This window comes from Sapajus apella, unplaced genomic scaffold (genome assembly GCF_009761245.1).
Source record: "Sapajus apella isolate SASKATOON/1434 unplaced genomic scaffold, GSC_monkey_1.0 scaffold15, whole genome shotgun sequence".
Taxonomy (NCBI): domain Eukaryota; kingdom Metazoa; phylum Chordata; class Mammalia; order Primates; family Cebidae; genus Sapajus; species Sapajus apella.
This window is the reverse complement of record NW_022436955.1, coordinates 16,106,403-16,121,315: the sequence shown is the minus strand read 5'-3', so window position 1 is coordinate 16,121,315 and position 14,913 is coordinate 16,106,403. Positions and strand designations below refer to the sequence as shown.

At 43.6% G+C, this 14,913-nt stretch overlaps 1 protein-coding gene across 1 annotated transcript in view; it reads right to left on the bottom strand.

Moving 5' to 3' along the window:
* The window catches only part of AP1G1 (adaptor related protein complex 1 subunit gamma 1), an 86,067-nt gene extending 74,066 nt beyond the window's left edge, over positions 1–12,001 (bottom strand). Inside the window, exons 1-3 of the mRNA XM_032284799.1 lie at positions 11,568–12,001; positions 11,292–11,482; positions 10,880–10,960 (exon numbers count right to left, since the gene is read on the bottom strand). Coding sequence (XP_032140690.1) covers positions 10,880–10,960; positions 11,292–11,482; positions 11,568–11,637 — 342 coding nt within the window. The 5' untranslated portion in view covers positions 11,638–12,001. The remainder of the gene's footprint in view (positions 1–10,879; positions 10,961–11,291; positions 11,483–11,567) is intronic.
* Between the last annotated feature and the right edge of the window lie 2,912 nt (positions 12,002–14,913).

Here is a 14,913-nt window from a genome sequence, read left to right as displayed (position 1 = left end):
GCCAATATAGATGCCTTTTTAACATCTATATATGGTCTGCTATCTTTCAAGTAATGAACATGTAAAAACTTGGAATAAAACTTGCTTAAAAAAAAAAAACAAACAAATTAACAAAAACATATAAATAAAGCAACTGTAAACTTTCAAACTTGGTAAGATGTCACTCATTCCAGAAAAACTTAAAAAAGGGTACTTTTCCCTAGAATGACAAGCAGAAATATTAGAAAGTTACTTAATATAATACTAAGATGACAAATTTTCCCTAGTATATTCTTCATGAATCCAAGTTCTGTTAATTCTGGATATACATGGAGGGTGGCAGAGTTGTCCAAGGAAAATTAAAGATGATCTAATAGTCATTTTTTTCCTTTGGCAAATGGATGTTATAATAGTCACATTTAATTGATGTTTCTGATATTAGCTAGTTAGAAATGGAGGGTAAACAGTCCCACCGACAATAGTGTCAAAATAAAATACACAGGAATAAATTTAGTAAGAAAGGTACAGGAACTATATGGAGAAAACTACAAAATCTATAATACATGTTGAAAGAGCTAAAATAAACTTGAATAAACAGACACTAAAGCAAGGAAAAATTATTATCAAAAACTGTTACGGCTGGGAACAGTGACTTACACCAGTAATCCCAACACTTTAGAGGCCAAGGTGAGAGGATCATTTGAGGCCATGAGTTAGAAACCAGCCTGGGCAACACAGTGTGACTCTGTCTCTACAAAGGTTTTTTTTTTTGGGGGGGGGGGATGGACAGAGTCTTGCTCTGTCACCTCAGCTAGAGTGCAGTGGTGCTATCTCAGCTCACTACAACCTCCGCCTCCCAGGTTCAAGCAATTTTCCTGCCTTAGCCTCCTGACTAGCTGGGACTACAGGTAAGTGCCACCACACCTGGCTAATTTTTTTGTATTTATTAGAGACAGGGTTTCACCGTGTTAAGCCAGGATGATCTCAATCTCCTGACCTTGTGATCCACCCACTTGGGCCTCCCCAAGTGCTGGGATTACAGGTTTGAGCCACCATGCCTGGCCTACAAAAAAAAATTTTTTAATATTAGCCACATGTGGTGGCACATCCCTGTAATCCTACTTCAGAGGCCGAGGTCGGATGATTACGTGAGCCCAGAGACTGTAAGGAGCTGTGATCACACCACGCCACTGTACCAGACTGGGAGAAAGACTGAGACCCTGTCTCAAAAAAAAACAAAAAACAAAAAAAAGAAACTGTCAGGCCTCTGAAATCAATATATGAATACAATGCAATTCCAAGCAACAAGCTTTTTAGATTTTTCTGAACTCAACAAAACTAATTTCTTTCCTTTTTTTTTTTTTTTGGTTTATTTTTTTGTTTTTCTGAGGTTGAGTCTTGCTCAGTCGCCCAGAGTAGAGTGCAGTGCCACGATCTTGGCTCATTGCAACCTCTGCCTCCAAGGTTCAAGTGATTCTTCTGCCTCAACTTTCCAGGTAGATGAGATTACAGGCACCTGCGACCACACCTGGCTAATTTTTGTGTTTTTAATACAGACAGGGTTTCAATGTTGGCCAGGCTGGTCTTGATCTTGAACTCCTGACCTCAAATGATCCACCCACCTCAGCCTCCCAAAGTGCTGAAATTACAGGTGTGAGTCACTACACCCAGTCAACAAAACTATTTTCAATCCATTTAGATATAAAAATAAATGCTTAAAAATAGCCAAAATATGAAAAACTATACTAATAGGAGCTTTTCTTAATAGAAAATAACTTCCTGAAAGTTATTCAATACAGTAAAATAATAGTACAGGAAGAGAAAAACACAGAACATAGAAAAACAGCAAACATACATGGGAAATTAACATATGAGAAGGTGGCACTTAATTTACTGAGAAAAGAATGGTTTATTTGGTCCTGGCATAGCTGGCTCTTTATAAAAATGAAAATCATATAAGATCCATTACCTCACACATCATATAAATGTTGACTCCAGGTGAATAAATATATTAATTTTTCTAAAACCATAATATTAAATATTAAGGAGAACATTTGTATATTCCTCATATGGAATGGACTCTTCTAGTTACTTATTTTAATTTTTTGAGATGAAGTCTTACTCTGTCGCCCAGGCTGGAGTGCAATGGCGCGATCTTGGCTCACTGTAACCTCCACCTCCCAGCTTCAAGTGATTCCCATGCCTCAGCCTCCAGAATAGCTGGGACTACAGGCGACCACCACCACACCCAGCTGATTTTTGTATTTTCAGTAGAGAAGGGGTTTTGCCATTTTGGCCAGGTTGGTCTCAAACTCCTGACTTGAAGTGATCCGCCTGCCTCAGCCTCTCAAAAGTGGTGGGATTACAGACATGAGCCATAGCACCTGACTGGAATGGACTCTTCTAAGACAGCTTCAGAAACCAAAGATGAAAAGAGGGATATACGTAACTACTTGAAAACGTCTGTGACACAAATAAGGTTAAAAGATAAATGAGGCTGGGTGTGGTGTCTCATGCCTGTAATCCCAGCACTTTGGGAGGCCAAGATGGGCAGATCATCTGAGGTAAGGAGTTTGTGACCAGCCTGACCAGTAGAGATGGGGTTTCATGGCGAAACTCCGTCTCTACTAAAAGTACAAAACTTAGCCAGGCAGAGTGGTGGGTGCCTGTAATCCCAGCTTCTCAAGAGGCTGAGGCAGGAGAATCCCTTGAACCCAGGAGGCGGAGGTTGCAGTGAGCCAAGATAGTGCCACTGCACTCCAGCTTGGGTAACGGAGTGAGACTTCATCTCAAAAAAAAATTAAAAAGATAAATGAAAGACAAAAAAATACATGAGCCATATAACAAACAATATTCCATAAGCACTCCTACAAGAAAATTTAAAAAAAGAAAAAGAAAAATCAACCAAGGACATAAACAGACAATTCTCAATAAAGGAAATTCAATGGCCACTACACATATCAAATAAAGCTAGCCCCAGTAATAGGGAAATTAAAATTAAAGACAAAACTGTGTGACCATTTATCACTGAGCAGACTAATAAAAATTAAACTATTTACACCCAGTGGTTTGATGATATGGAGAAGTCAAGGCTACTTGGGATGAAAATTATGACAATCTATCTACAGAGTAATCTGGCAATAATAACATATAAAATATATTTCTCTGTTAACCCAGAATTCCTACTTTGAAGACTCTACAGAAACAAAAGCATCAGCAAATAAGGTGGCATGTACAAGGAAATGTATTGCAGCACTCTGTAAGTAGCAAAAATCTAGAAATGATCTAAATATCCACATGAAAATAACAATAAATTATAGTACATCCACGCTAAAGACACAATAGAACTGTTTAAAAGAACAAGATAGAATTACATTTACTGTGGGACGGGCACAGTGGCTCACACTTGTAATCTCAGCACTTTGGGAGGCTGAGGCAGACAGATTTCCAGAGTCCAGGAGTTCGAGATGAGCTGAGCAACATAGCAAATTCCCATATCTTATTTAAAAAATAATAATAAAGAAAAAATAATAATAATAAAGAATTATATTGGCTAGGTGCAGTGGCTCACGCCTATAATCCCAGCATTTGGGAGGCCGAGGCAGGGAGATCACTTGACGTCAGGAGTTCAAGACCTGCATGGCCAAAGTGGCAAAACTGCATTTCTACTAAAACTACAAAAATAAGCCATGTGTGGTGGCAGGTGCCTGTAATCCCAACTACTCTGGAGGCTGAGACAGAATTGCTGAACCCGGGAGGTAGAGGTTGCAGTGAGCCAAGATCCTGCCACTACACTCCAGCCTGGGTGAGAGACCAAGGCTCTGTCTCAAAAAAAAAAAAAACCCAACAACAACAAAAAAAAACTAGACGCCATGGGCTCACACCTCTAATCCCAGCACTTTGGGAGGCAGAGGCAGGTGATCACAAGGTCAAGAAATTGAGACCATCCTGGCTAACGTGGTGAAACCCCATCTCTACTAAAAATACAAAATTTAGCTGGATATATGGCATGTAGCTGTAGTCCCAGCTACTCGGAAGGCTGGGGCAGGAGAACAGCTTGAACTCGGGAGGCAGAGGTTGCAGTGAGCCGGGATCTCACCAGTGCACTCCAACCTGGGTGACAGAGCAAGACTCTGTCTCAGAAAAAAAAAAAAAAAAAAAAAAAAATTTGTAGAGCCAGGGTCCCACTGTGTTTCCCAGGCTGGTTTTGAACTCCTGTCCTCAAAGTGATCCTTCCAACTTAACTTCCCACAGTGCTGGGATTACAGACATGAGACACCAGACCTGGCTAGCGAAGTTTATTTTCAGGTTTAGAAAACACATAACATCTTCACATACCTTTAAAAGAACTAGAATATTTTGGCCGGGTGTGGTGGCTCATGCCTGTAATCCCAGCACTTTGGGAGGCTGAAGCAGGTGGATCACCTGAGGTCAGGAGTTTGAGACCAGCCTGGTCAACACGACAAAACCCCATCTCCACTAAATATAAAAAAATTAGCCAGGTAGAGTGGCCCATGCCTGTAATCCCAGCTACTTGGGAGGCTCAGGCACGAGAATCACTGGAACCCAGGAGGCACGAGGTTGTGGTAAGCCAAGATGGCACCACTGCACTCCAGCCTGGGTGAGAGAGTGATACCTTGCCTCAAAAATAAATAAATAAATAAATGTTTTTATTAATAAAATACAAAAGTCACATGTATTTTTCTCATCTTTTAAAAAACTGTGACTTTTTCCTTCTTTTTTTTTTTTTTTTTTTGAGACAGAGTTTCGCTCTTTTTACCCAGGCTGGAGTGCAATGGCGTGATCTCGGCTCACGGCAACCTCCGCCTCCTGGGTTCAGGCAATTCTCCTGCCTCAACCTCCTGAGTGGCTGGGATTACAGGCACGCGCCACCATGCCCAGCTAATTTTTTGTATTTTTAGTAGAGACGGGGTTTCACCATGTTGACCAGGATGGTCTCGATCTCTTGACCTCGTGATCCACCCGCCTCGGCCTCCCAAAGTGCTGGGATTACAGGCGTGAGCCACCGCGCCCGGCCTGACTTTTTCCTTCTAAACCTGCTTAATTTGTTACCAACATTTATAATTTGCTAATTAAATCTCGTTTGCTATAATTTACTAATTAAATCTCATTTGTTACCAACAACATTTATAATTTTCTAATTAAATCTCTCCAATTGTCTGAGTAGGCTTTTTGTTTTGTTTTCTTTTTTGTTTTTTTGAGACGGAGTCTCACCCTATTACCCAGGCTGGAGTGCAGTGGCTTAATCTCAGTGCACTGCAAGCTCTGCTGCTTGGGTTCAAGCCATTCTCCGGCCTCAGCCTCCCGAGTAGCTGGGATTACAGCCGCCTGCCACCGCCTCTGGCTAATTTTTGTACTTTTAGTAGAGACGGGGTTTCACCGTCTCTACCAAAAATGGTCTTGATCCACCGGCCTTGGTCTCCCAGAATGCTCGGATTACAGGTGTGAGCCACCACACCCAACGTGAGTAGGCTTTTTTTAAAAGTAAAATTTGCAAGTACCTAAAGAAAAAAAGCATTTTTCATTTCAATCATCTCATCCTCAACCTGGACCCTTCAAACTTTGACGAGTTTCTCTAGCAACCAAAACTCATGCCATATTAAGTGTATTGTGTTACTCCTTCAGTGAAGGAAAAAACACGTATTTTTAAAGTAAAAACGACACCTCTTTTCCCTTTTCTCTGTATTGACTTCATTGAAATAAAATTTTCTATACAAAAAGGCAACTGGAAAAATACTACAACATTTTGACAAAGATATTTTCTTATTATTTATTTATTTATTTATTTATTTTTGAGACAGTCTCACTCTGTTGCCCGGCTGGAGTGCTGTGGCACTATCTTGGCTCACTGCAACCTCCACCTCCCGGTTTCAAGCAATTCCCCTGCCTCAGCCTCCCAAGTAGCTGGGAATACAGGCATGTGCCACCACGCCTGGCTAATTTTTGTATTTTTAGTAGATATGGGGTTTCACCAGGATGGTCTCCATCTCTTGACCTTGTGGTCCGCCTGCCTCAGCCTCCCAAAGCACAGGGATTACAGGTGTGAGCCACAACGCCCCGACTATATATATATATTTTTTGAGACGGAGTCTCACTCTGTCCCCAGGCTGGAGTACAGTGGCCTGTTTTCAGCTCACTGCAACCTCTGCCTCCTGGGTTCAGGCGATTCTCCTGCCTCAGCCTCCCGAGTGGCTGGGACTACAGCCTCGCCCCACCATGCCCAGCTAATTATTGTATTTTTAGTAGAGACAGGGTTTCACCACGTTGGCCAGGCTGGTCTTGAACTCCTGACCTAAGGTGATCCACCTGCCTCGGCCTCCCAAAGTGCTGAGATTACAGGCATGAGCCACTGTGCCCACTCTGCTCTCTTAATTTTAAAATTGCTTGTTGGTAAGCCACGATGCCCCACACCTGTAATACCAGCACTTTGGGAGGCCAAGGTGCAAGGACCTCTTGAGCCCAGGAATTCAAAACCAGCCCCAGGGGAATATGGCAAAACCCCATCTCTACCAAAAAATAAATAAATCAGGCAGCACATGCCTATAGTCCCAGCTACTTGGGAGGCTGACGTGGGAGATCACTTGAACCTGAGAGGTCGAGGCTGCAGTGAACCAAGATCCCACCACTGCACTCCAGCCTGGATGAAAGAGAACCTGTCTCAATCAATCCATCAATCAATAAAAATAAAACTGTCTTGTTAGTTATAAGCTGAGAGGAATTGAAAAATAATTGTTTCCTTCTTTCAATACTATTCTGCATTAGAAACTGAATAAAAGCAGCACAGAATAAAGAAAGCCAAAATCAAGAAATGAAAACAGGTTTAGTGCAGTGGCTCATGCCTGTAATTCCAGCACTTTGGGGGCCTAAGGCAGGTGGATCACTTGAGGTCAAGAGTTCGAGACAGGCCTAGCCAACATGGTGAAACCCCATCTCAACTAAAAATACAAAAATTAGCTGGGTGTGCTGGCACACACTTGTAATCCCAGCTACTCAGGAGGCAAGAGAAATCACTGGAACCCAGGAGGCAGAAGTTGCAGTGAGCCGAGACTGAGCCACTGCACTCCAGTCTGGGTGACAGAGCAACATTCCATCTCAAAAAATAAAAAAAAAGAACTGAAAACAATTCATAAAGCAAGGACAGACCAAATTATAAGCACGTTAAATAATATTTTAAAATTTTCTGAAACTAAATCTAAGTAAGAGTTTTAAAATTTTGACATTAATTAAGTCCTGCTATATACATAAAATTTTTAAATCCTCATCAAATGCAAATAAGGGGATTAAGCAATATGGAAAATCTGTTTCAGTATGGAGGTTCTCAATTCAACGTTTTTTTTTGTTTTTTGTTTTTTTTTTGAGACGGAGTTTCACTCTTGTTACCCAGGCTGGAGTGCAATGGCGCGATCTCGGCTCACCGCAACCTCCGCCTCCTGGGTTCAGGCAATTCTCCTGCCTCAGCCTCCTGAGTAGCTGGGATTACAGGCACACACCACCATGCCCAGCTGAATTTTTGTATTTTTAGTAGAGACGGGGTTTCACCATGTTGACCAGGATGGTCTCGATCTCTTGACCTCGTGATCCACCTGCCTCAGCCTCCCAAAGTGCTGGGATTACAGGCTTGAGCCACCGCGCCCAGCCGCAATGTTTTTAATTCAAAATGATCTCTTGGAAAATACTCATTCGACTTTTGTAATTTGTATAAATTAAAGACTTTTTGGCCAAGCAAGGTGGCTCACACCTGAAATCCCAGCATTTTGGGAGGCCAAGGCAAGAGGATTCCTTGAGTCCAGCCTGGGCAACACAGTAAAACACTATCCACACAAAAAACACAAAAATTAGCCCCTCATGGTGGTGCATGCCTGTAGTCCCAGCTATGCGGAGGGCTGAGGCAGAAGGATCACTTGAGCCCCAGAGTTCCAGGCTGCAGCCAGCAGAGACCACTGCACTCCAGCCTGGGTGAGAGGGAGACCCTGTCTCAAACAATAAAAATAATTTGAAAATAGGCCGGGCGCGGTGGCTCATGCCTGTAATCCAAGCTCTTTGGAGGCCAAAGTGGGCAGATCACCTGAGGTCGGGAGTTCAAGACCGGCCTGACCAACATGGTGAAACCCTGTCTTTAAAAAAAAAAAAAAAAGAAAAAAAGAAAGAAAGAAAAAAAAGAAGAAAAATAATAAAAATAATAATAATAAATAAAAGAGTTTTTATCAATCATAAAGAACTTGTGTTTTGGTTTTGTTTGCATGGCAATGATTTTTAAAATTCCTTTTTAAAATAAATACTGGGGTGAAATATCACGATGACATTCCTGGCAACTTCTGTACTTTATAATTTCACTCTAAAATCTGCCATCAAATCTAGATTGCTATCAATGACAGAGATCAAGCAACTGCTCAAAGGACAGCAACTGACAAAAAACAAGTAGCTGCTCCCAAAAGAAAATGGAGGTTTCCTGGCTGGGCGCAATGGCTCACGCCTGTAATCCAAGCACTTTGGAGGCCAAGGCAGGCAGATCACCTGAGGTCGGGAATTCAAGACCAGCCTGAGCAACACAGTGAAACCCCGTTTTTTTTTTTAACCAGAAAAAAAAAAACAAGAAAAAAGAAAAGAAAATGGAGGTTTCCTAAGCTCAAAATAAGATGTCCAAAGATCCACTGATCAATGGTGCACTAAACAACACTTTGCTAGGAATTTGTTAAGGCCAAAGGAGGCTTTCTCCAAGTGAATGCAAACTATCTAAAAATGAATTTTAAAATTTTTAAATACTGTTAAATATTTTAGTAGAGAGGGAGTCTCATTATGTTGCCTAGGCTGGCCTCCAACTCCTGGGGAAGTGATCCACCTTCCACCTCCTGAAGTGTTGGGATTACAGGCATGAGCCACTGAGCACCCTCCTGAAAGACATTTAAATACCAATATATTAAAGAATGAAAACCACTGAGCTAAATATAACATCTATTTAATAGCTCCTCTAACAAAGTTACTTAAAAAGTCTAAGTCAGAGGGCCAGGCACGGTGGCTCAAGCCTGTAATCCTAGCACTTTGGGAGGCCGAGGTGGGTGGATCACATGAGGTCAGGGGTGCTAGTCAACCCGTGCCCTCATGGGAAACCCCCACTTCTGACTTAGAAATTTTAAATAACGTCTAAGTCAGAAATGGAACATTTCAGTAGTAACTGGGAGGGCATACTTAGTAAACGAGTGAGCATTACATAGGTGTTGTTCAGCGTTTGACAGTTCTCTTAAACCAAAAGAAAATTCCATCACTTCAGGGTAATACAGAACTCAGTTATATCTAATAGTAACTAATATATTTTTGAAAAAATCTCCTTAAAACAAGTAACAAGGGGCCAGGCACAGTGGCTCATGCCTGTAATCCTAACACTTTGGGAAGCCGAGGTGGGTGGATCACAAGGTCAGGAGGTTAAGACCATCCTGGCTAACACGGTGAAAATAGTAAAAACACACACAAAAAAGTTAGTTGGGCATGGTGGCACACACCTGTAGTCCCAGCTACCCAGGAGGCTGAGGCAGGAGAATCGCTAGAACCCGGGAGGCGGAGGTCCTAGTGAGCCGAGATTGTGCAACTGCACTCCAGCCTGGGCGACAGAGCGAGACTCCATCTCAAAATAAATAAATAAATAAATAACAAATGGCAAAAACACTGAGTATTTACACTGAAAATATTCTTTTCTCCTGAGACATCATACGACCTATAAAGGAATTATCTACGATCTCATTTCAATAACCTGATAAGAATGCATCTATATGTGGCTTAGCAGTACTAAAAAGTTTGACTCAGTTCAAGTTATAAATTTAAATTCCAACCACTAGACTGTGATCTCAAATAATTTCTCTTTTGCAGATGTAAAAACCCACCTAGACTGATAAAATAAGGGTGATTAAATCACATTTGCCTAACTTGAAACGTAAGAAACATATGAGTGAATTACTGTGAAATACTTTTTATTCAAGCAAGCTAGACTGCAAACATACTTTTAGAATAAAAGTGACAGCACACGCCGTGGCTCACACCTGTAATCCGAGCACTTTGGGAGGCCGGGGGGGTGGGGATCACGAGGTCAGGAAATCAAGACCATCCTGGCTAACATGGTGAAACCCCGTCTCCACTAAAAATACAAAAAAATAAAAATAAAAATTAGCCGGGCGTGGTGGCACGCGCCTGTAAGTCCCAGCTACTCGGGAGGTTGAGGCAGGAGAATCGCTTGAACCCGGGAGGTGGAGGTTGCAGTGAGCCGAGATAGCGACACCGCACTCCAGCCTGGGTGACAGAGCGAGACCCCACCCCAAAAAAAAAAAAAAAAAAAAAAAAAAAGTGAAATTACGAGTAATAGAGGGTTCATATTTTTCAAGCTTGAAAGTTAGGGTGTATGACAAGTTAGGTGTTTAACAAGTATTATAAGGAACAGTGGAAATGGATATTAAAATTCAACTATCCCCAGAAAAAAACAATACATTAAGTAATTAAAAGTATTTTTTAGCATCAGTCAGCAAAGATCATTAATGTACAAACATCTAAAAGTTAAGGTCATTAAGAAAGCAGTAACTCCTCTCTTCTGTTAACTGTAAAGGAGCCCAACTCCCCTTTCTACCTACCTCGGATAATTTTTTTTCTCCATTGACAGATTTCCATGCTCAGGGATATATAATACGAAACACATACACATATACACACTCTTTCTCTCTCTCTCTCTCTACGCAAGTGTCCGTAAGTAACAAAAAGCTAAGTGTTTCGCACAGGGAGGGAATCCACAAATGAGAAAACATTTGACAGCTCCCGCCTCCCAAAAGCCATTTAATCGGCTTTATAAACGTTACTGCTGCAGCACAACTCTGAGCGAGTGGTTCGACCGATCTCCTACACCAAGTCCTAACCGGGAAACACAATCAACCGAACCGTCCTGACTCTTGCAGGTAATCAGGAAGTCCACAGGACCCAGAAGCTGAGAAAAGGATAAACAGTATACTCGCAGGTAGGTTGAAAAAACAACACAAAACAAACAAAAAACACGGAAAATTGGAAAAGAAGTTGGTCGGAAGGTTAGAGGGAGGCGAGGCCGACGTCCGGTTCCGAGAGGACGGCATTGCAGGGGCAGACAGCGATTAACTGGGCATGTGGAAATGCTGAGAGTTCTCAGAGAGACCTGACCCGGGTACAAGATACAAGAACGCCGATACGTGGCTCAGAGAAGACACGCGGAGGTGGGGCCCGCCCCGTTAAACCCCAGGCTCCCTGAATAAGCCCTCAAAGATCGCAGCCTGAGAAAGTCAAGGGTTCAAGGAGGCCCGTAACGGCGGGGCAACGCCACAACACGCAACGCCGCTGTGCGCGGAACCTCCCGGTCCGAGGCCTCGGGGTCGGCCCTCCAGGAGTCGCAGCAGCCCCTGGGGCTCCCGGCCCCTCCTGGCCCAGCTTCTCTGTCCTCTTTTCTCAACACCCACAGCCTGGGACAGGACCCCTGGGACTGACAGGAAGCTTCCGGTCGAGCGCCCGCGGCAGCGGCGGAGCAAAAGCAGCAATATGCTCTCAGCGCCGCAAGTGACACTCACCGGCCCGAAACCTCGAATGAAACCAGCAGCTCCGGGGGCGGCGGCAGCAGCGGCAGCAGGAACCGAACATCCAAAATGGCGGCTCCCTCGGCCTCACCACCGCTACTGCAGGCGGAGGGATCTTGAGGAAGGAGGGAGTTTTTAACTAACTTCACACGCTATTGCGGAAACGTCGCTCCCTGGTCTCCTCGCCTGGTAGATTCCGAGTCCTCGCACAGCAACTTCTTGTGCCTCCCCTCTCGGATTATCCAAGAACTCGGACCCTGCCGAGGACTATTTGCCAAGGAGGAGGCGACTGCTCCTGGCAGAGCGACGCAAAGCGTAGCAAGGGTCGGGGCTGTCACTGATGACGCGAGACGCTGCTGCCGAGTCACCGCTCCAGTGAGTCTGAGCAAGAAAGATCCGGCCAACCCCGGAGCGGATGGACATTGGTTCCGCTTGGAAGGAGGGGATGGGGGGCTGGGCTACCAGGAAGCCGTGAGGGGAGGGGAGAGGGCACCTGAAGGGGGCGGAGCTCGGTCAGGTAGCACAGGAAGTGGGAGAGGCGAGGCAGGTGAGGGCGAAGGAGATAGCCGGGCTGACGCGGCCTTCATCCACGGGAATCCCAAACTCTTTCCTGTCTCTTTTCAGACTTGTGCTTTCTTTTTAACTTAAGGAGCGTGCTCCAGGTTGTCTGGGATTCTATGGTTTTGTGGTGTCTTTGCGACATATTTCATGAAGAGTTAAGAGAATGACTCACAAGTATGGATTCCACGCCCACTACCGCGGCTTATGCACTGCACAAGTCACTTAAACTCTCCAGGGATTCAGTTTCCTCCTATGTAGGAAGAAGACTTGGACTCCTGATAGCTAAAACCCTTCCAGAATGGGCTTTCGGTCTATGACTCCATGAATTAATGACCAGGGCCAAAGAAAGTCTAACCAGACAGTACCTAACCTGATAAATAATTACTTACATCTGACGCAAGTCTTTTCCATGTAAATATAAAGAGGGCCTGATATCTTGGCCTGTTTAAAGGAAAGGTGACCTACCTAGACTAAAATCCCTCTGCTAGATTGGCAACAAAGTACAATACAACACAGCACCAGGCTGGGTGCCAAAGAGAACAGAACCAACCTCACAAATATCTTTTTTTTTTTTTTTTTTTTTGAGCCGGAGTCTCGCTCTGTTGCCCAGGCTGGAGTGCAGTGGCAGGATCCCTGCTCACTGCAGACTTTGCCTCCCAGGATCAAGCAATTTCTCATGCTTCAGCCTCCCAAGTAGCTGAAATGACAGGTGCCCGCCACCACACCCGGCTAATTTTTGTATTTTTAGTGAAGAGAGGGTTTCACCATGTTGGTCAGGCTGGTCTTGAACTTCTGACCTCAGGTGATCCCCCTGCCTCGGCCTCCCAAAGTGTGGACATTACAGGCATGAGCCACTGTGCCTGGCCGCAACTACCCATAAATCTTGAGTTTAGGACCTGGGTGTCATAGATAGAAGGTTGCACTTTTTTTCTTTAGTCATTTTCATGCAGGGATTTCAAAACACTTTACAAAAATTGAATTAAGTAGGCCAGGCGTGGTGGCTCATGCCTGTAATCCTTGCACTTTGGGAGGCCTAGGCAGGCAGAACACCTGAGGTCAGGAGTTCCAGACAAGCCTGGCCAACATGGTGAAACCCCCATCTCTACTAAAAAAAACAAAATTAGCTGGGCGCAATGCTGGGCACCTGTAATCGCAGCTACCCAGGAGGTGAGGGTTACAGTGAACAGAGATCGCTTCATTGCACTTCAGCCTGGGCGACAAAGTGAGACACTCTCTCAAAAAAGAAAAAAAATTGAACTAAGTAGGCCCATCTGTACAATTTTGTCCTTGAACTACTGGGGCATGCCAAGTGGCTGGAAAGAAAGGAGGCCATGGGTACAATAATAATTATCATTTTATTATTAAATATTGATATAAGTAACTTAGTTTTATAGATAAGAAAGAGGCTCCAAGAAACCAACTTGGCTGAAAGACACATTCACTCCCCTCCTTCGCTGGGGTTCTGCTATTGATTGCCTTTTTTTTTTTTTTTTTGAAACAGAGTTTTGCTCTTGTTGACCAAGCTGGAGTGCAATGGCGGATCTCAGCTCACTACAACCCCCGCCTTCTGGGTTCAAACGATTCTCCTCTCTCAGCCTTCTGAGTAGCTGGGATTACAGGTGCACACCACCATGCCTAGCTAATTTTTTGTTATTTTTAGTAGAAATGGGATTTTACCACGTTAGCCAGGCTGGTCTTGAACTCCTGACCTCAGGTGGTCCGCCCGCCTCAGCCTCCCATAGTGCTGGGATTACAGATGTGAGCCACCGCGCCTGGCCGCAGTGGCATCTTGTAAATTAGCATGGGGTACCACCATCTTCCACCTACCTACCTACCACCCCTACCTACCCACCTAACCACCTACTACACATACACCTACACCCTCAGGATGTAGTCAACCCCCAAACGAGTGCTCTGGAGAACAGAATGTTTACGGAATTCAGATCCTCTGCCACGCTACTACTGCACAGTGCAACCCTGGACTACTAGGCTGGTAAATAGTGGAATAATGCCAAAACACAACTTCCTCTGACCTATAGCTATGCAGGGAACACAGGCCAAACTTAGTTTGGGGTTTCCACATAAGTAAGAAGTTTGCAGGTTGCAAAGCAGAGTTAGCTAAAGTGTTTCATTTGGAATACCACAAAAAATGCTTAGAGGTCAAATTTAAAGGTTTATCATTGCAAACCACAAAAGAAAAATTAAGCCAGCTACCAAAGGAGGAAAGAGCTTTTTTTCTACACGCCAAGTGCAGAGCATTAAAGAGTTTTAAACATTAAAAACTAAGTTCTCTCCAGTATTTTTTACCTTACATTTCTCTTTATTTATGATTACCAAACCTTTCTTCCATGCAACTAAAATTAAAAGCAATTGCCCTGGCTGGGGACAGTGGCTCACGCCTGTAATCCTAGCACTTTGGGGGGCCAAGGCAAGAGGATCACTTGATCCCAGGAGTTTGAGACCACATTTTTTAAATAAATAAATAAAAGCAATTGCCCCAATGTGTGGCATAGTCACATTATCTTCAGATCTTCGGTTTCCATGGCTAGTTATTTAAGTTTAGGAAGAATTATTCCCCATCTTCTCAAACATAATCCCTAATTCCAGATGAATAAATTACAGCACGTCTATAAAAGGGAAGACTATGCTACCAGTAAAATGAGAACTTTTTTATTACAGTATGGCAGACTTTAAAAGGAAATATTATAAAACAATGTTATAAAATGAGCTTGCAAAAGTGTATATTGAGCCACCTCAGACTCCTGAGTAACTGGGACTA